The sequence below is a fragment of the Ambystoma mexicanum genome, chromosome 1q, assembly GCF_040938575.1.
Source record: "Ambystoma mexicanum isolate Mex_15411 chromosome 1q, UKY_AmexF1_1, whole genome shotgun sequence".
Lineage (NCBI taxonomy): Eukaryota > Metazoa > Chordata > Amphibia > Caudata > Ambystomatidae > Ambystoma > Ambystoma mexicanum.
Window position 1 is genome coordinate 1,244,846,168 of NC_090922.1, and position 20,130 is coordinate 1,244,866,297.

Sequence of the window (20,130 nt, forward strand, 5' to 3'; positions counted from 1 at the left end):
CGTCTCATCTGACTAGTATGCAGCCGTTTGCTCTCTAGACTCCTTATTCATACTAAAATGTCACGCAAAGCCACTTCGCCAAAGCTTGAAACCTACACTACCTATGCATTCTGGAGGAAATATTTGGGGAGTGCATTTATTTCATGTTTTGAAACCAAGTGACAGTTCTAATAAAAAAGAAAGGGAAAACACACAACATATATTCACAATGGTCTACTCACAGCAATGATTCTGTCCTGAGGCTGGATGCACCCTGTATGGTCTGCAGCACTGCCAGGAATTATACCTTTCACGTAAATCCCAGCAGAATCTTTAAATTAAAAAGAAAACATTCATAGTAGGTTTGAAACATGAGCCACCATTCACTTCATAACAGTTTCACAATTTGAGAACAGAACTGCAGTTATTAAATGTACATACCATCACTCATTGTTCGTTTTTGAGGATTTCTTCGTTTTTGAGGATTTCTATGAAAATTATGCAAACGCAAAAAAACAGAAACAAGACCCAGTTCCCATACACCCTATCAAAAAAATCTGGCTAGTGAGAAATAAGGCTGGACAGTTAGTAGGTGTATAGTCCAAAGACAGATATTGATCAAAATGATCAAACATAGCCATAATGAATGGACATGAGAAATAAGGTACAATAACCTTTTGCTCATGCACCACTTTAAAGCTCACTATAGGCAGGTGTGGGGAGCAGCCCGAAAAGATGGATGCTTGAAACAAGAACTCAAATGCCAGCTCAGTGATGGCAAATTACAAACACAGACTGATGGTGCATTCCTTATTGCTAATGTATGCTGGTGGTGCAGGGGAAAGCTTAAGGCGTAGATACTATGCAAATTGTGGATTGGGTACTAGTGCTTTAATGTCTCCCCTCTCCTCAGTGCAGCTGGCACAATGCCGGAGGAGTGAAGGCATGCAGCGACCACTGCACAATTGCCATGAAGAAGCTTGGATGCCTACTTGCGCAAGATGTGGTGGCCTGCAGATTTTCCCTACTATCTCTTATCTCTCCTGTTCATAGTAATGTGTGCCTTACTTAGGACCTCACTGTATCTGGTTAGTACCATGTAACTGTTGTAGGCTGTACCAGTTAACTGTGGTACTCCGTGTAAACTTATATACCTTTTCTAGAATTTACCTAGTGACACTATTTTGTAAGCACCATGCCTTATCTTACTATATAACTGTTCTACTTCTTTTAACTTATGTAGCTTCTCAAGAAATGCGCCCAGATGCTCCTGGGCCAGGCGCGCAATACAAATAAAATAAATACAAATACAAACAGAACTGTGGTGTCCACCATTACTACAGCACTTCATTCCTAATCAGTAAATTGGGCATTGTCTTGTCCAATTTAAAGCACAAATTCAAAAAGAAGACTGTTGGGGGAATAAAGTATATCACGTGTTTCCACCATGACCACGACTGTTGAACAAAAGGAAGTTCCCTCGCACAAAACAATCTCAAATAGCCTTGTTGTGCTGTACAAATCACTGACCAGGAAGCTAAAGGTACTTGCTCCACCATTGTTAAATAACTACTCTCACATATGTCGGCTTTGAATCAGATAGTGGATTATATCGCACACGATTATTAGATGCTTATTCTGAGCCATAAATCATGTGAACAGACTTGCAGAGATTTCCTAATGCACAAAAGACGACTCACAGAGGCAGAAAACTGCATTATGATTGCGGGGATCCAAGTGGAGGACATCAAGCAAATACATTATACAATAAAGGAACTAAAAGCCTGAACCACAGATTTAAAAAACAGAAGCTGCCATGACAATACATATGCCCGTTTGGCAATACAGAAAACATGGAGGGATCAGACCCAATGTAGCTCATGGAATCTTGGCTGCTATATCTTCTTGATCTTACTTTTCATCCTGCAGTAGAGATATGTGATTGTCATATGCCTTTTACCCCATTGTGACATTAGAATGATCCTAGACCTGGCAAAAAAGAAATGGCTGTTTCTATTCAAATGCTACCAAATATTTGTGTCTGCAGACTTTTCAAGACATATCAAGGATTCTCAAACAGGGAATGTTTAGTTCCAGAAGACCTCAGATAATATATCCATCTGCTGCTTCAAAATGCCATGGACACCACAGAACATGTGTGTATATTGGCACTACCATCAGACGCCTACAACTGCAAAGCTGAAAAAGACATCATAGATGAACAGAAAATGAATTTCCCACAGAGCGAATTCCGCAATCATCTATGGACGACAAGTCACCATTTAAAGTACCAACCTCAAAAACACATTTAGGGGCTTAATCAGAATCATGTCCATCTCCTTAATGCTACTTGCTGCATCATCTCATAGTTGCGGGTTTACATCGATCCATTTAAAGGCCTTATTCTGGGTTTTTCCATCCAGTAGTGATTTTTACTGATTGCTAAACAATTTGACAAAGAATTATCCAGAAGGTAACAGGCCTTCATTTATCTGTTCATCCCTGAATCACAGTGCTACAATGATACATGGCTGCAGTGGTACGTCGGAAAAAGGACAGACTCCTCGGATTAGATATTTCACTGAGGTGTTTATAAAAGAAAGGGATAAAGCCCATCTTTCCCTATTCGACAAGACATCTCTACCTAACAAAACTAGCTAAGATAGTCGTCAGTGAATGTCTATCATTGAAATTGAAAGCATCCAACTCTAACCTATCTGACCCTACCACTATTGTTAACAACTCAAAAAAATGAGGACTTCTCCTGAGGTTTGTTGACTTATTTTTTCGCCACTTTAAATTGATGATCTTCGGATAGTCTGTAGAGATTACTTTAACCAGTTCATACAATTAATGTATTATTGTTTTGGACTTTCGATTCTTCTCTTGTTTTCTTCTTTAAGGGTTGATCCTCCTTCTCCTCCCCTAGTAAACTTATCAAAGAATTATCTTTTCCTTCTGAGCCATTTCCTATTTTCCTGAATAATTCAGAGATGCTGATTGGATTTCCTTTTGCTCTTTATATTGAAATGGTTTTACAAATTCCAGCTTGTTCTCAGGGTTCCTGCTAATGCTTATTACCACTCCTTTTATTTCACTTAGGCCTTCTTAGTATGAATTATCATGAACTGGTCATTCGCCGAATAATTCTCTTGCACTTGTCTTGGTAATGACTGTACAACACGTCCTTCTGGACTAAGACGAGTATGAGCAGTCCAACAATGATTCTCATTCACTCTTATGTTTTCTCTCTCTTGACTGTGACGAGTATGAACATTCCAATAATATTGGTTCTCATCCACTCCCCACTCCTGTTCCCTATTACCTTCTGTTCTTAGGGCGAACATCACCAGGGTTTTCGTTCGTTGAGGATTGACTCTTTCCCTAATCTGGTGTCCCATGTCCTTTTGAAAGCCTCTCTTGAATGGTGATCTGGTATCTCGGGTGTCAGCTTGATCAGAGTTGGTTGCTTCAGAACGGGTTTGGTATTGTTACTTGGACTTCTGGTCCACAACCATCTTCCTGTGGTCTCTGTCATCTTTGGGCCGCCACCTGTCAGCCTTTGGTTCTTCTGGCTTCTTGGTTATTGAAGGTAGCATGGCTGTCACCTCTCAGTCTCTCGTGTCTGCAGGATGGGTGTGTCTTGTGTTTCTCTTTTGAGCTTTGCTCTGAAGCCAGCATATATTCCCTTTTGAAACTCATGGGCACTTCCTTAATTTCCCCAGACTTTGCCCGTTTTGAACTGACGTAGACGTGGGGCTTCCTCAGCGCAAATCTTTGTTCCATGTTCTTTCTCTTGTGGGTGCTCTTCTCCATACGTTATCTTCTTCGTTCCAGTGTAATGGAAGTTTAAAAAGGAGGTTTTCTATTTTGTGTTGGCAATTACATTTTCTTCACAGATCCTATCCTCAGAAAGATTTAAAGATGTTAGTTTGCAAGGTCCTCTAGGGAGTACCATCTGGGAAAGGGCGTCCTTGCCCTGAAAAGGGGAGTGGGGGGTAGTCTCTCCCAGTAAGGTTCCACTTGCCTCAACCCCTAGAGAGGGTACTGCAGAGGGGGCTCACCTCCATAGCTTAACAGGGGAGTGGGCTCCACCTTGGGGAAAAGGGACAAATTTGCACGATTCGTCACACTCCCCAGATCATGAAATCCAGAAGATGATTTAGCAGTAGGTTGGACCACCATTCCATTTCTGATTGGATTAATTCACAGAAATTCAAATCACAGAACATGGTTTGCAACAACCCATTACCAAAACAATGCTAATTGAATTCAAGTCTAGTACACAGTGTCACCCCCTTTTTTATATAATTTACAACTTGTCTTTGGGTTGACCGTTCTTTGGCTGACTCGCTGTTCTAATTGTTTGTTTTCCCTTTGCAGATGTGTTCTCATAGAGACAAAGTAATTTCTCTCCCAATTAAAAGACACTGCCATATTCAGACTCTCACGTTTTAATTTTGACCATGGCAGGACTTAATTTATTAAAATGCACATTTAAAACCACGGCCGAGCCTTGTAACGCTCACCTGATTCCCGTAGAGGCGCCGGTCTTGACTGGGCGTATACCGTATCTGCAAAGGTGATGTGTAACACACGGCTGGCTCTTTGGGCTGGACCTCTGTGCACTGTATGTCTGACTTGAAGGGTAAGATGTCTGCAGATAGAAAATATGGGATTAAGGAACTGGGTTATTGAATGTCTCTCTCTTCTTCCCTTTCTCTTCTCCTGTAGAACCCCAAAGGTTAACGCTCTCACCTTAGGTAAGTGAACGAACGTCGTGCTCTCCATCTGCCTCGGGGCAGGGTGCTGTAACCAGTTTCTTCACTGGATAAGGGGAGCAGGCCTCTTGACTTCAGAGGACTGCTGTCTGTCGTTTACTGCACGAACGGTAAGTTTCGAGTAATTCTAATGTCTTTAAAGTCTTTAGTAATGATGTTTCTTGTTTTGCAGGGTTCCGGCGATGTCGGATGACGGGCTGAAGTGAGTTGAAGATGGAGCCCGTGTGATGAATAGAAGCGCCTGGAAGCACGTAAGTAAGCGCTTGTTGCCTGCTTCACGATGCGCTCTAACTGTCTTTTTATTTTGCAGGTACAAGTTCGGAGCGGCTGCAGGGTGCCGGAATAACCACTGGGTTAGATGTGGAAAGGAGTAATGGCACGTGAGTATTAAAGTTCCCCAATGTCTTTAAACGCACCTTGTTTTGTCTTTCAGATGCGGGATGCAGCGCCGAAGGCCTCCGGAGCGCACGAAGAGTAGGTAAGCCTTTGTCTTTCAGATGCCAGAATGCAGCGCGAGGCGTTGGTGACAGCCGATGGACCAGGTAAGTGAAGAGCTGTCACTGAAGACCGTAATGCTAACCTGTTCTTTCTTGTCTTTATAGGTGTTGCTGAAGACTGGATTCAGGATGGTAAGCCTTTTTCCTTAGGCCCAGGATCAGATGCAGAAGACACGATGAGCGTTCTGCTGCAGAGGATGCAGAATAACGCAAAGCAAGATTCATCCATCGGGTGTGGTTTAAATAGCCTCCTGTAGTGCTTAGGTGTCTCCTTCCACAGCCACGCCTAGGTAAGAAAAGAGTTCCTGCTTTCCAGAAGAGTTCCAGTGTTCTGAATCTAGGGAGTGGCTCCTGCCCCACCCAACAGGAAAAGTAGTTCCAAACAGAAGAGGATCAGAGGCTCAACTGGCAGGCAAGTAAGCAGCATGGTCTGCTGCAGGTAAGTCCACCCAAGCATTATGAGCCCGGCGCTTCCAGCGCTGGGACTGGACATATTTATGAGCCTGGTGCCACTGGCGCCAGGACTGGGTCCAAAAGGTCCCAATTGGAACTGGTTGGCACTCGGAACCTGGGTTATGGATCTGCTTCCAAGGGAGTTGGGAAAACCCTGACCTTTTGGAAGCAGAGATCATGACAGCCTAATGATTCTAATTAATAAGTAAATCATTTTAACGCTGCGCAGGTATCAATAATATCCTGCTGGGTAAAGTTCAAGTTGACACTGAACAATTTATGATCAATGGGAATTCAAAGATCGGCATATAGAGTAAACATTTACAACAAGGAATAAATCAATCAAGGGGAAAACACACATTAAATATATAAAGAGGAAAGAAAATGTTTTTTAAAGTGGAGAAACTGCTTTTTTTCTACCGTTTTTTCTATTCTATGTTGTATACTTATTTCATGATGTAAAACAGCAACTGTTATTGATCTTATTTGAGTTGTTGACCTTATTTGAATTTCTTATTTAAATCCTTCTACAACCTGTTGGGTTTCTCCCCTTTTTTGTGTGCTCTTTATATATTTCATGGTTCTGTCCCCCTTGATTGATTTATTCCTTGATGTACAAGTTTACTCTATATGCCGATCTTTGAATTCCCATTGATCATAAATAAACTTTTATTGGTGTAAGTGATTTCCAATTATTGCATGCCATTTTTCGCCCATCTTCTATATATGTTATTCTCACACATTGTTCAGTGTCACCTTGGAACTTTACCCAGCAGGATATTATTGATACCCATGCAACGTTAACATTATTTACTTTGTGATTAGAATCATTAAGCTCAGTGGTGGATTTATATGTGTATGTTGTTAGTTTACCCCAGCCACCGCTGAGGAAAGGAAAGGGGGGCCCAAACATGTGTTGTCAGGACTTAATTCATTATCATTAATATTAAAAGCCTGAAACACTACAAACAAAAGAAGGTCATGCAATTATCGAAAACTAAAAAGCCTGACATAGCTCTTGAAGGCGAGCGTCCCCAGATGGCACGACCCTCCCCACAATGAGAGGCAGTAATGGACTCTCCCAAGATGGGAATAAGGCTAAGCCAAAGTGCGGGTGAGCTTAATGGGAGTTTATATAAGTCAGAATAGGGCATGCAAAGGACTCTGCAAACTCCGAGAGCGCTCTGTCTGACACTAGCAAAGACAGGCGTATATATTTACAAAACGCGTCATGAGAACCTACACACTATAGGGGGCACATGTTCGTGGGGATTGGGTGGAGACGACTAACTATACGTGCAGCTGGGATGCGCTGCGCCGTGGTTGGTGGACGTCAATGGGTGCCAACATGGGGCGGGCAGGTCAGCTGGGCTCATCCGGGAGGTGCTGTTGTGCCAGGCGTGGCCACTGTAATTGATGAACGTCTTCCTTGGCTTTCTGCCCTAAGGGCCACTCACACCCCATTCATTCAATACAGCAATGTTATCTTCCCCTGTAAATCCTACAATAGGTTATTCTGCAGGTTAATGCAACACAGGAGGAATGCACCTTGAGTGGGGTATTTTGGCGATACATCAAAACATGGTTACCGTCATCCTGTGGGCCGGGAACCATGGGTCCCGAGGTCGAGTCTCAGGGCAAGGGGTGAGCTGTCCAAGTTTTCATGTCTTGTTAGAAGTCATTATGAATGTGTTCCCACAGTGTTGCTATAATAATATTGGGTGTCCTCATTTTACAGGGGCCATTAACCTAGGGTGAGCTGATGGGTCGTGGGGCCTAAGGAAGGGCACCTTTGGCCTGCGTTTATGGCCGGGGTTTACTGCTGGGTTGTAAATAATTCAGGTGGCTGGTTGTGGCTCTGTGAGCTGCGGCGGAATGTGAATGCTTGAAGCGGCTCCAGCCGAATTGGGGGAGGAGAGGCAGGGCAGCCTGGGCCTCTGCCTTTCGTCTGGCAGGCTTCACTGGGGGGGGAGGGCAAGTGGCCTTGGATATGCCCACAATGGTATTTTCCTCGTCTGTTGCAGGTTATACAAAAAGACATAATTCATATACTGTACAATACTCATTGAGTTTTTAAAAGCTTACATTTCTACATTGTTAGTGCCTTTACATGGGACCATTTTACAGTTCTTTTCCACCCCGGCCCTGCTGGCCGGGTCATACTGCGGATAGTGATGCACTGCAGAAGGTGAATGTTACAGTGTTTGCTTCTAGCACTAGCTCATGTCCGTCTGTTCGTGGGAACGTGCTCTCAGCGGATCTGCCAGGGATCTGCGGCCACAGGGACAAGTGAGAACTCTCCAAGGGTGGGGGCCGTGCTGCGACGCACAGGGGCTCATGTCATTCTGGTTTCACAAAATGGTTTCCAGGGCCTAGCTTAATACAGCACGTTTGGTCAATGTGTCAGCCAGTGGTTCACCCGCCACCTGGGCCCTGGTGGCAGGGGGGGGGGTGGCCCCGACGAGCCATGGACTCCACAAAGGGGGGGGGGGGGACTGCAGGGTAGGGGGGTCTCTTGGACCTATCCTCCCATACACTCTGATTAAAGAAAAACATTTAGGCAAGGCCTAGAAGCTGCATATTGATTGGGTTAGGGAAAGTGACATACAGTGGAAGGTGAAGGAAATAAATACTGAAACAGGATTCTACTGCAAAAAGCACTCGGACAGACAATCCTCAAGACTTAAGATAGAGAAGGCAGTTTGGTTTTGGCAAAGGAGCAAAATACACAAACTAATGGTAGGCTCGTTTTACATTCCTAATAATGACAAATCTGGTTTCTTCTTTCTGGATTGCTTGCTGACGGAGGCAGGTTTATGCCCCCTTGTCATGGGAGGATATTGGAATTTAACTATTATGAAATGACGGTTAGAATGTTCGGGAAACCAGATATGTTATCTCACAGGGATCTTAAAAAAAGATACTGTAAAATCATCTCTTATTAGACCTGTGGTAGGTGATGGGCCTTTCATGCAAGGAAGTAAGGAATCTTCTTTCACTTTATCTGTACAAGCACATACTAGAATGATTTTCAACTTTCATATTCCCTTCATAATAAAAGGTATGGACTGTCAGATATTATCAAGAGTTCTGGCTGATCATGCCCCGATTTCACTTGACATATCCCTGAACATGTCTACATGTATTCATTTGAGGCTGCATATTAGCAAGTGTAAGTCTGATGCCTAATAGCTAAAGGACACTTGTGCTATAGTCTGAAAACATATTTAAATATTAATGAAGTAACAGCATTTTATGGGCATCAGTTATGGCTTTTATTAGGGGTGACATGAATAAGACTGCCTAGACAGGAAGGAAGCTGCTATGGAAATACATTCTTGTAAGATTGTATAATACTCTTGGCGCAACTTGTTGAAATGATATTCCTTCTTCACACTTTGTGGACTCTTGCAAAATATGAACTCAGTACACTAGTGACTAAGCAAGATGAAGTCCTACTTTTCCACATGAAAAGTGAGGATGGTAAAAAGCAAGGTGGCTAATAACCTTGACGGTCAGATAATTACAAACTAAAATAAACATTTTGAACATAATACAAGAGGATAGACAATTTCTGATCAGGCACATCATAGCAGAAATATGCTTATTTCTATAAATCATTATATAGTTCATAAGTGTGCAAAATAGTGATACCCGAACATGACTTTATGGGCAAACTACGCCTCCTCGCACAAGACGATAAGCATTTTTTGCGACCACCAATAACAGAAGCCGAAGGTAGGCAAACCCTTAGAGACATGATAGTAAACCTCTCGAGATGATGCGGTTCCACTTGCATTATATAGACGTGCTGAATCCCAACTATTCCCTTTACTAGTAAAATACTCTAAAGGAGTCAGAAATCAAGGAACCCTACTTGCAGAATTTAACAGAACTGTTACCATAGTTGGGAAGGGACCTAACAAACTGTGGCAACTGTAGGCCACTATCCCTATTAAATACAGATCTGAAAATATTTGCAAACATTCTCTGCACTCGGCTACAGCAATATATCATACGTTGGATTCATTTTTCTCAAGTACAATATGTCTGGGCTGTATGATTAGGACAATGTTAGGGAGCATATGCATATACCAGGAAAGAGATCCACTGTCACCCACACATGCTGATCTCTAGATGTCGAGAAAATATTTGACAGAAGAGTGGGGTGAATGTTTCGTTCAGTTTCTAAATTGGGTCTAGAGAAAACCTCTCTCATAACCAATGCCACTATACACAACTAGGGGCTAGTCACACTACGCAGAAACACCTAGAAATTATCTAATTCTTATACTCAACCAACTCTGAGACACTGGAAAAAACCTTAGATGGAAAATACCCATGAAGATAGTCCATAAAGCCAATGACATTACACAAAAGCACACCAACACAAAATTCAAACACTTAACAGTCCTCCGCGACTCTGAACCGCCATATGGAAAAAAACTAAGCAAGTGCATACGACCACAACCCACCCTAACCTCATATGAATCACACACAACTCAAACACCTGCACACATCCAAGGCACTGAGTCCTACCCTTACAGTCACAAGCAAGGCCTCTCAACCACCTGCCACAGGCAAGACAATGCACTCAGGCACCAGTTTCTCCTGGTTCTGAACCAATCCCATCATCCTAATCTCACTAACACACCCCGCCCTCTTCACTTGCAGAGCCACGTGAAAGCCTGGAGATTGGCCTTGGGTGGTAGCGGTGCACGGTATAAATCAACATAACATGAGTAAACTTTACTAAATAGATGTTTAATGCAGGTGATATTCTCTCAACACTCACTGACCCAGCTACATTCAAAGCAGCACTTATGCATAGAGTAAATGAATTTTAAATTGTTTAAACGTTACAAAATAAATTGGCTCAACTCAACGACATAAAAATAGTCGAATTCTTTAAAGAAAATCAAAACGATGCAGTAAAACTTCACATTGATTCCCGCATAATTTGTAATATCATATTGGAGGCTGCGCCCATTTTAATATCAATGGGCTTTGATATTACAGAATCGCAAGTAAAGTTCAACCTGGGAGATAAACAATTTACATCTGATGCTGACCATAAAAGAGGCAGATCGGAAAATCAGGGTCTCAAAAGATTGATGTACGACAGAAAGAGTCTGGAATCAACTTACAAAATTATCAAAGACCTACTGTTAAGAATACGTTACAGCGTCAAGAAGTAATCTCGCAAGTATCAGAATCTAGAGAACCAATTAAAATAACCATTGTTCACAAAGGCTCTACATCGGGCAGAGAAAACACCACGCCCTGCGCAATCTAACCTTGGAGTGAAGTCACTGACTGGAGTTGGCTTGCGTCATCCTTGGCTGCTCAAAATCGCAGCTAATGTCAGGACTTGGGATCTTCAAGTGGCTGCACTATTGGATGCTGGAACACGCGTGGTTTTGCTCACCTGCTCCAAACTAATTGGCTGGGAAATTTGAATATAGCATGTTTGCAGGAAACATGGTTGGCTGAGTGCCCTACTGTAGACGGCTATGAAGTTGCCTTAAATCCAGCTATCAAAAAGAAATTGGGTCGTCCATCGTCTAGATTGTTGACATTTGTGCAAAGGAAGTCTGGTCATAAAATTCTGAAAGCGATTAACATATCACCCTACATTCAGAAGGTAGGGGTAAGTTTGGTAGGACCTGATAAGAATAAACAAAACTATTTACACCTATATAACGTCTACTGGCAACACAGCTCCAGTGACTCAGCCATCTTTATAGATCAAATTACACACTCGATAGATCAAATTTATGATCAGGAAGCGGCACCGAAAATTCTGCGGAGATTTGAATATCAACTGCTTAGATCTACCCCATAAAAAAAGAAACGTTGAAAACGCATCTAAGGCGGCACAATGGTGTGCTGAAATGGATTTGAGAAACTTACATCTGATGAACGGCAATACACCGGGTGATATTCCACCACAACCAACCTGGAAGAGACAGCAACAGGAATCAATACTGGATTATTATTTTGCCTCAGAAGCACTACAAATCCACGTCAAAGAACTTTGTGTGGTGCCAAAAACTGAAAGCAACCACAACTTAGTTCTTTTGAGCTTCCATTGTTTGCAACATAAGCAGTCAACATTATGGAAACATGATATAGCAGTTGAGCCATGCCGCAATAGATTAAGAATTAAAGAACAGGAAGTGAGAATGCTTAACCATGCCTATCAAGAGGAAGCCGGCTGTGTGGAATATCGACATCTTCTAGCTATCTTCGCTGAAACTCAAGGTGCGAGGAAACAAAAATGTATAAATAAACATGCCTTTGATCTTGACATTATGAAACAAAAAAGGAAACTAAGAAGTATAATTAGAGCATATGGAAAACCGTATACCGATGAGATCCTGGTTAACATCAAAAAGGCTAAACAGTCCTATAAAAACTGGCTGAAGTCACATCGAGCAATCATGCTACAGCAAGACGCTGAACTGATGCTTGCAAAAATACAAAACAAAAACACTCGTCAGTTTTGGGCCCTAGTTAATGAGCAAGAGGGTTCGCAGACTGCACTACAATCATGTATGGTCACGGAAACTGAGTGGATAAGGCACTATGAACAGCTATATGAAAACAAAGGAGATTCAGTTGGATTTGCAATTCGAACGTTCTGATATTCTTGAAACCCTCAACAGAATAAGTACATCGCGTGCGCCAGGCCCGGACGGGTTAATCAACTTTATCTTGAAAGAAAATCCGGAAGCCTGGGCAGACCTTTGTTGTAACTTATTTGACGATATCACAAGTGCATGTACAACGCAAACATCCTGGAAAAGTGCCCTAATCATACCGGTGTTCAAGAACGGCAATCGTACAAATCCAACAGACTATCGCCCTATTGCACTACTGGATGTCCTAAGCAAGATTTACGCCACGCTCCTACAACGCAAACTTCTAGCCTGGGCCATAGCTAGCAAGCACATTGACCAGAGGCAAACAGGATTCGTTAAAGGAGTGGGCTGTAGTCTAAACCTCCTAATTGTCAACATACTGAAGATGGATGCAATACGAACTAGCACTAAGATCTACCTAGCCATAATTGATCTATCTCACGCATTTGACAGCATAGATCGTATGAAGTTATGGACAAAACTGTCAAATTGGAATTGCATTCCGAGCTTGTTGTTGGCAATAAAGGACCTACACATGAACACAGTGATAAGAATACGTTTGGATCGCTTAGGCAATCTATCTGCCCCCATCCAAACCCGTTGTGGAGTCAAGCAAGGATGTCCTTTGGCTGCAATTATTTTCAATTTATTGAGAGTCCTAGTTCATTTCCATCAAAAATAAATGCAGAGCCTATAAGTCATCTCCTATATGCAGGTGACTTGATATTATTAGACTCAACACCTATTGGCCTCCAAAGAAAATTGAATACACTGAACCAATATGTAAGAAACAATGGGTTGTGCATCAATGCGTCAAAATCAGAGATACTTATTCTGGAGAATTTAAGTGGCCAAAGGAAGAAACATCACCCAAACTTTCGATGGCATATGGAGAAATCTGTGTTGAACACCACAATGAATGCGCAATACTTGGGTATGCAAATAAACTCAAACATCAATGACTCCCCGTGGGTCGAAATAACAAAAGAAATGCCCTATTCTAGCAGTTCAAGCTACTGTATTAAATCGAAAATATGGGAAATACTCACTGCTACCAGCGCTGGCTTTCTATAAACAAAAAGCGGTCCCTGCTCTAATTTTTGGTGCACAGTGCGCATTTGGCTGCCCAGAAGAACTTTGGAGCTCGCTTGAGAACATCTTTTGGTCTAGAGTTTTGTGCCTGCCCAAGGGTACGCCCACTGATTGTATCCGACACAAACTCAGCTTGATATCTATAAAAGCCAGTGTGCTGGAACATGCTCTCCTTATACAGGAAAATCACGATGACAGAATCTCCAATACAGTTTAAGATCTTGCAAGCTTCTACTCACTGTAACGAGAACTCAGTCTTTGCTTTATGGATGAAACGATGCAGCAATATAATGTTAGATCTTGACATCAAGCTGGAGACTTTGCAAGTAAATCCTGAACATGCAAAAAAAATGTTATGGAGACGTGACTGGTGCTCAACTTGTGATCAAAAAAGAAAACATTGAATAGTGAAAAATGTTCCACCTGAGAAAAGAGCATATAACGAAATTCAAAATTTCTGGAAACTATTTCCAGATCTCCATCGAAGAAAGTTGTATATGCAATTTCGTTTAAATCTGTTTAAAACGAGAGAAAAAACCAACATATGTGCAGGCCCCAACAATCCAAGTGACCAATGTAGACTTTGTAAAGCTACTGAGGAAACCCTGAAACATATAACATTATTCTGCCCTTCACTCAAGCAGGAAAGAACGAAACATCTGGGAAGATTCATTGAAAATTGTTCGACACTAACTGCTCTAGACTGGTGGCAGTTAATGTTCGACGGGACCGACAGGGCATTGACGATTACACTAACCTTTTTCATTGAAGAAATATTGCTAAGATTTCGTGCTGTAAATAAGGAATTGTAAGAAGCTGTTTTCATCCTTCGGGTCTTTATTTGAGATACGCTATAATGATGTGAGCCATTCAAAGAAAGATCAAGATCATACTTTACCTCTTTTATATGATGCCAGTTCGGTCTTTTTGGAAGAGTGTGTTGATTTTAGTGAATTAATGTGGATATCATTTTATGGATGATTTGTATTTTTTTTCTCTCCATTTTTTAAAGGTTTGTAATAAACCATATAGAAATAATTAAAAATTAAAAATAAAAATTGGCTTAAATTCAAAACACTCCCCATTTGCAGGGGTAACACCAAAGCTGATATACACAATCACCCCTTTTGTTAGTTGTCCAAAGGGATGACATATTTAGAGATTATGATTAAACCAGGGCTTCAGTGCTATAATGCATGATGAGGTATACTCCCTTTTTAATGACATATCAAAAGAAACTATCAGATGGTGCAGGCAAGGCATGCCACTCTAGGGTAGGCAAGTAATCAAGATAAGCATAGCCCTTAAATTTCTTTTCAGCAGGTATCCCCATTGACTTCACCGCTAACAGCCTTTTTCGATAAAGCGATAAAGAATTGTGGGTTGGAATGAAACACAAACTACTTCTATTGTGAGAAACCCAATGTTAATCTCCAACATACTCCCCAGGATCTTCCATTCAGGTGGCCAGGGAAGGGCCATCGCTTTTGGATATCCACCCTGGGGGTGGTCAAGGGAAGGAGAATTACCTAAGTGGAGTGTTACGAGGTATAGGGAGGAGGATGCCCAAGGGCGAGACATGGTATGCCGCCATTCCCAATAATACCCTAACCCACTCACTCCTCAGCATTCATGGAGGTATTACCAATCGTATCCCATCTCCCCTTCCCCATTTCCAACAAATACTGAGACAAGGAGAAGGCAACTAACAGTAAAGATTACCCATAGAAAAAACATGGGGACAGTAAGGGAAACCTACTATAGAAGGTACTCAAGTTGTACCACTAATAGTCAGGCAGGGTCAGGCATTTATTACTGACCATTCACACCTGACTTCACTTGACTCTTTTTGCTCTATAAAAGGTGTGGTTTTTCACAGTAAGTAGAGCGAGCTGGGGATGCTGTCCGGACATGAGAAGCCATGGATTAGAAAGCAGCAGGAGTGGAAGCCTGGAGGCGAACAGCTTATTTTCAAGACGCTGGTCTGGGGTTTGCGAGGGGCTGCAGCGTGGCTAGGGAGCTGCGTGCCTCCAAGGAGTCAGAGTAAGGCAGCCTGTATCCTGCTAGTGGAGTATGGCAGAATGCGTGTTCCCTCGGGACATGTGCCGGTCTCAAGGCGGTCTGAGGGGCAGGTGGTGAGCTCCCGACCTAACCCCGTGTATGCAGAGGAACTGCTTGTCAATGCGACGCTGCCTGATGAGAGAGAGAAACTCTGGAGTGTGCATATGACTGAAGCGGAGCGAGAGAAAAAGTTTTAAAGCGGCACGAAATAAAGTATAAGAAAGACAGAAAAGTGTAAGAGATAAGCAGAGTAAAGAAAAGGAGAAAGAAGGAAGCTGCGCTGGCAGCACAGAAGAAAAGTTAAAGTGAAAGAAAGGCATTTGAATAGTGCAGAGTGTGCATGATAAAAAGAGAGCAGGGTGTTAAGTGTGCAGGAAGCATGGGAAAGAAACTGAAAAGTGCCAGGGGGCATGTTAAGAGAAAAGAAAGAAAAGCAAGGTGCAGTGGAAAAAAGGAACAGTAAAGAAAAAGGAGCAAGCATGCATGAGAAAGAAGTAAAGGAGAGCAAGAAGGGGTGCAGGAAACACCTGAAGGTCAAGGAGTTAAAAGGGGGTTACAGATCTGAGTGGTCACGCCTAGGAGGAGTAAAGAACCAGGCGGTTTGGAAAGTCTTTTATTGTACCCACATGTGAAGTGTGTTTATAAAGAACTGTATCTGAAAGGAACGGTACATCCTAAAGAGCTGAACTTGTGTTTGAAACCAAAAGGGAAGGGAACCCTGAGAGCCGTAACAAAGTATGTTGGGGTGAAAATTGGACAGAAGCTCCTTTAAGGGAGAGGAACCAGGGACAATGGGAGGGAAGCAGGAAGAGGGAGGAAGGGGAGGGGTACGGGACAGAAAAGGGACAGATGTTAAGAGAAATAAAGATGAGTAGACATACTGCCCAAAGGCTCCCGTGTCGTATGTCAGGGGAACGAGGGAGGCATAAAAACTGGCGACGAAGAGAGGACTCACACTGAGTTCCAGTGCCACCAAGTGCCCAGCTGCGTGACCAGGACTATGGGGAAGAGAGAACGACCGGGGGCGAGGAGGACTCATCCGGATGCTGAAGAGGGCAGGAGAGGCCACCACAGCCGACGTGGAAGCAAGGAAAGTCCCGCGGACCAGGAAAGGACAACCAGGACAGCACTCCAGGGTGAGGAGGACCCAAACGAAGGGAGACACAGTGAAGACCCGCAACCCCGACACAGTAAGACACCCACTGGCAGTCGGGAGTGGACAGACCAGTGCAAAGCACACACGGACAGAGAAAATAAAGACATGCGCATTACGCACATAGTAAAAGGGACACCACAGGGAGCTGCATAGGGCAGAGCAGTGCCCAACACCACAGTGAGCTGCATAGGGCAGAGCAGTGCCCACGACGAGAGTGGCCTGGCCCAGTAAGGCAAAAAAAATAAAAAATAAAACGCCATGCAAAAGGAACAGCGCATGTGGCCAAATCACTACGACACCAGGGAATCGTGCAACACCACGCACGATACAACATATGCCCTCCACACTACACCACCAGGGACAGCTAAAACTAATTGGAAAAACAGAGGCCCCACGAGCCACCTAAGCAAAGCCAGGCCCAGAGGAACGGGAACACTGGCCAGTACTACCAGTAGGGCACAACCTGACGGGCCAGCAAAGGTCAATCAGTGACTAAGGGTGAGGCAAACACCCACAGACACCCCATCCCACAAAACAAAAGAACTCAGCTAGGTTGCAGCAAACAAACCCAACCAGGTCAATGACCGTAAGGAGTCCCGCATCGTCCATAAACACCTGCAACATGCAACATGTCTGAGGAAGCACGGCCAGCAGCAGCTGCAAGCGCAGGAGTCCACGGTGCTGCCGGAACAGGACTGGTCTCCGGGGCGTCCTTTCTAAGACGACGTAACCCATTCCAATTACATCCACACCATGACCAAGGGCAGAAGTGGGAGGAATAGATGGAGGAATTTGAAGACTTTATGAGAGCCATAAGGGACCAAGACTCCACCAACAAAATAGACATCTTCACCAATTTAGCTGGGAAAGAGATCAAAGGGACCTTGAAGACAATCCCGACACAGGAGAAAACCACCTATCAACGCCTAATCTCTGCCGTCAATAGGAAGCTAATTATCCTCCCCAATAGAGACTATGAGAGGTACACATTTAATCAGTGTGCGCAACTACCACACAAATCAATAGGAGAATTCATCCTCCGACTTCAAAACATAATTACCTACTGACGATGAAGCAATCCAACTCTGGGAAACACTTACTAAAGAACCCCCTCCCTCTACATGACTGTTGATCTTGCAAGAATATACAAAAGAGTGGACGCGCAGGCAGCAGCCATGGAGAACTCAAAGAAAGGCAATGTCATTGAAGCACTGGCCACCAGCCCGCCCGCCCCCCCCCCGCCCCCCCACCAAGGATACCCCTGCAACCCAGGACCACCAGGCAGACAAGAACCCCGGAGCCCGCACAGACGGACCCAAGAGCAGAAGCAATGCTACAGGTGTGGATTTGAATTTTCCCACCGGGGCCAGTGCCCAGACATAGGACAAATGCGTATGAAATGAGGCAAAACCCACTGTCTGGCCCAACCAGAAGACTTGAACAACCGAGAGGGCCAGGTCCTCCACCATAACATTTACTGAGACGTCTTGAGAACGTTCCAGGACAGAAATTCATACGAGGGACAGAAGATCTCAACATTGAGCCTCCTGCACTGCGCCCCAATGCATATGACTACACACCTAACCCACCAGCAGACTACGAGCCAAAGCAAGGATTCAACCAGGAATATATGAGACAAATGCATACCCAGCACCATACTACGTCCATGACCCCTATGAAAACCTGCCGCAAAATGAAGGGGCGTCCCAAGCCGACGACCAATACTACACCAACGATAGGTACAGTAAGGAATACGTGAGACTCTGACACATTTGACGACAGCACTGCGTCAAAAATTGAAGTTTAATTAGGGGCATAAGTAATCAGTTCATCGTAGACACCGGGGCAACAGTCAGCGTCATGAATAAAGGCACGTATCACGCCATCGCAATCACCTACCCACTTTGCCCATCTCAGGCTTGCATATTCCAGTGGGGAGCAGCCCACCCGCTTCAATCCAAAGGCCAATTCTGATGTGATTTGCTCCACAGAGGAAGAAGAGTGCAGTGCTGCCACCATTCATGTTATCCACAGCCCAACAACAGGGCGGTGCCTCCTCAGCTACTGGACTGCCAGAGCCCTAGCCCTGATTGACATCCAAAAGGACCCATCCGAAGTCGTAAAAGGCCTTCCCTCCTGGGCACAGATCCTAAGCCCAATATTATGCCAAGAACTGAACATTGAAGAACTTAAATCCTCCTTCCTAAAACTATTCAGAGGACTGGGTATGCTAAAAGACACAGAAATATCTCTCCACACTGAGCCAAGAGTTCGTCCAGTGCCCCAGCATCCCCGCAAGTTGGATTCTACCTACAGGCCCAAGTCACGTACAAACTACAACTACTTCTCGACAACGACATTGAGAGGGTGGACGACCCCACACCATGGGTGTCCCCTCTAGTAGTCGTACCAAAGGACAACGGCCACCTGCGCCCCTGCGTGGGCATGCACATTCCAAGCACTGCAACCCAGAGGGAGAGGCACCCAGGACCCAACATTAAGGACATGCTGCTGAGACTCAACCAGGCCACCCACTTCTCTAAACTAGATTTAAACCAAGCTACCACCAGCTACCCATATCTCTACGCGTGTATAACTCTACCAACCTTAAGGAAACCTAATATGGCAACTATGACTAGCCCTGATTGAAAAAGGCATTAGTTTGCCGAAACACGTGTCTCACATAGGGCAACCCACTTATCTAATCAATTAATACGGTGATGCACTAAGGAGAAACACTAGTATTGTTTCAAATTATTGTGTGGCGCTGCTAACAAGTGAAGCAGGAGGTTCTACCTACCATCTGGTATTTACAACACGGAGCAAGGGGAATTCTCCATTAACTTCACTAGCATGCAACACTGGCAGTAGCGCAAAGCATCTCTAAGTTGATAATAGAAGACCCCACCTTACACCATACCACCAGCTGGTAACTGACCCTGCCTCCAGACCAATCGCCACCTTCACAATACACAAAGGGCTCTATCCGCTCCAAGCTGCTCAACTTCGGGATATCCTCTGCCGCGGAAATATTTCAAGAAATTGAGAATTTGCAGACTGATATCACCGTTGCCTAATGCCCTCAACTATAGCGACGACATCCTGATCTTTGGGATCACTGAAGAACATGATGCTGCACTGAAAGCAGTGTTCAACATCCTTCACAAGGCCGGCCTCACCCTCAATGGCCCCAAATGTGCCGTCAACAAACGGAGCCTACATTTCTTTGCCCACAATCTTTTCGGAACAGGGCATCACTGCCGATCCCAACAAAATCACCGCTATTGTTGGCGTAGCCGCCCCCACTGGAGTTGGTGAACTACTATCATTCCTGGGGATGGCCGACTATTGCGCCCGATGTCTGCCAAACTATGCCACCCTAAAGGACCCCCTCCAGATACTCCTCAAGTAGGACGCCCCATTCTAATGGGGCATGAACTGTAAAGAAACGTTCCGCACCATCAAGG

The 20,130-nt window shown here is 44.0% G+C and overlaps 1 protein-coding gene across 6 annotated transcripts in view; it reads right to left on the minus strand.

Annotated features, from left to right (window-relative positions):
- The window catches only part of PATJ (PATJ crumbs cell polarity complex component), a 3,332,662-nt gene that overhangs the window by 2,976,867 nt on the left and 335,665 nt on the right, over positions 1 to 20,130 (minus strand). For all 6 annotated transcript variants that reach the window (XM_069642041.1, XM_069642043.1, XM_069642045.1 and 3 more), the window contains exon 10: positions 222 to 310. In XM_069642041.1, the coding sequence (XP_069498142.1) occupies positions 222 to 310 (89 nt within the window). The remainder of the gene's footprint in view (positions 1 to 221; positions 311 to 20,130) is intronic.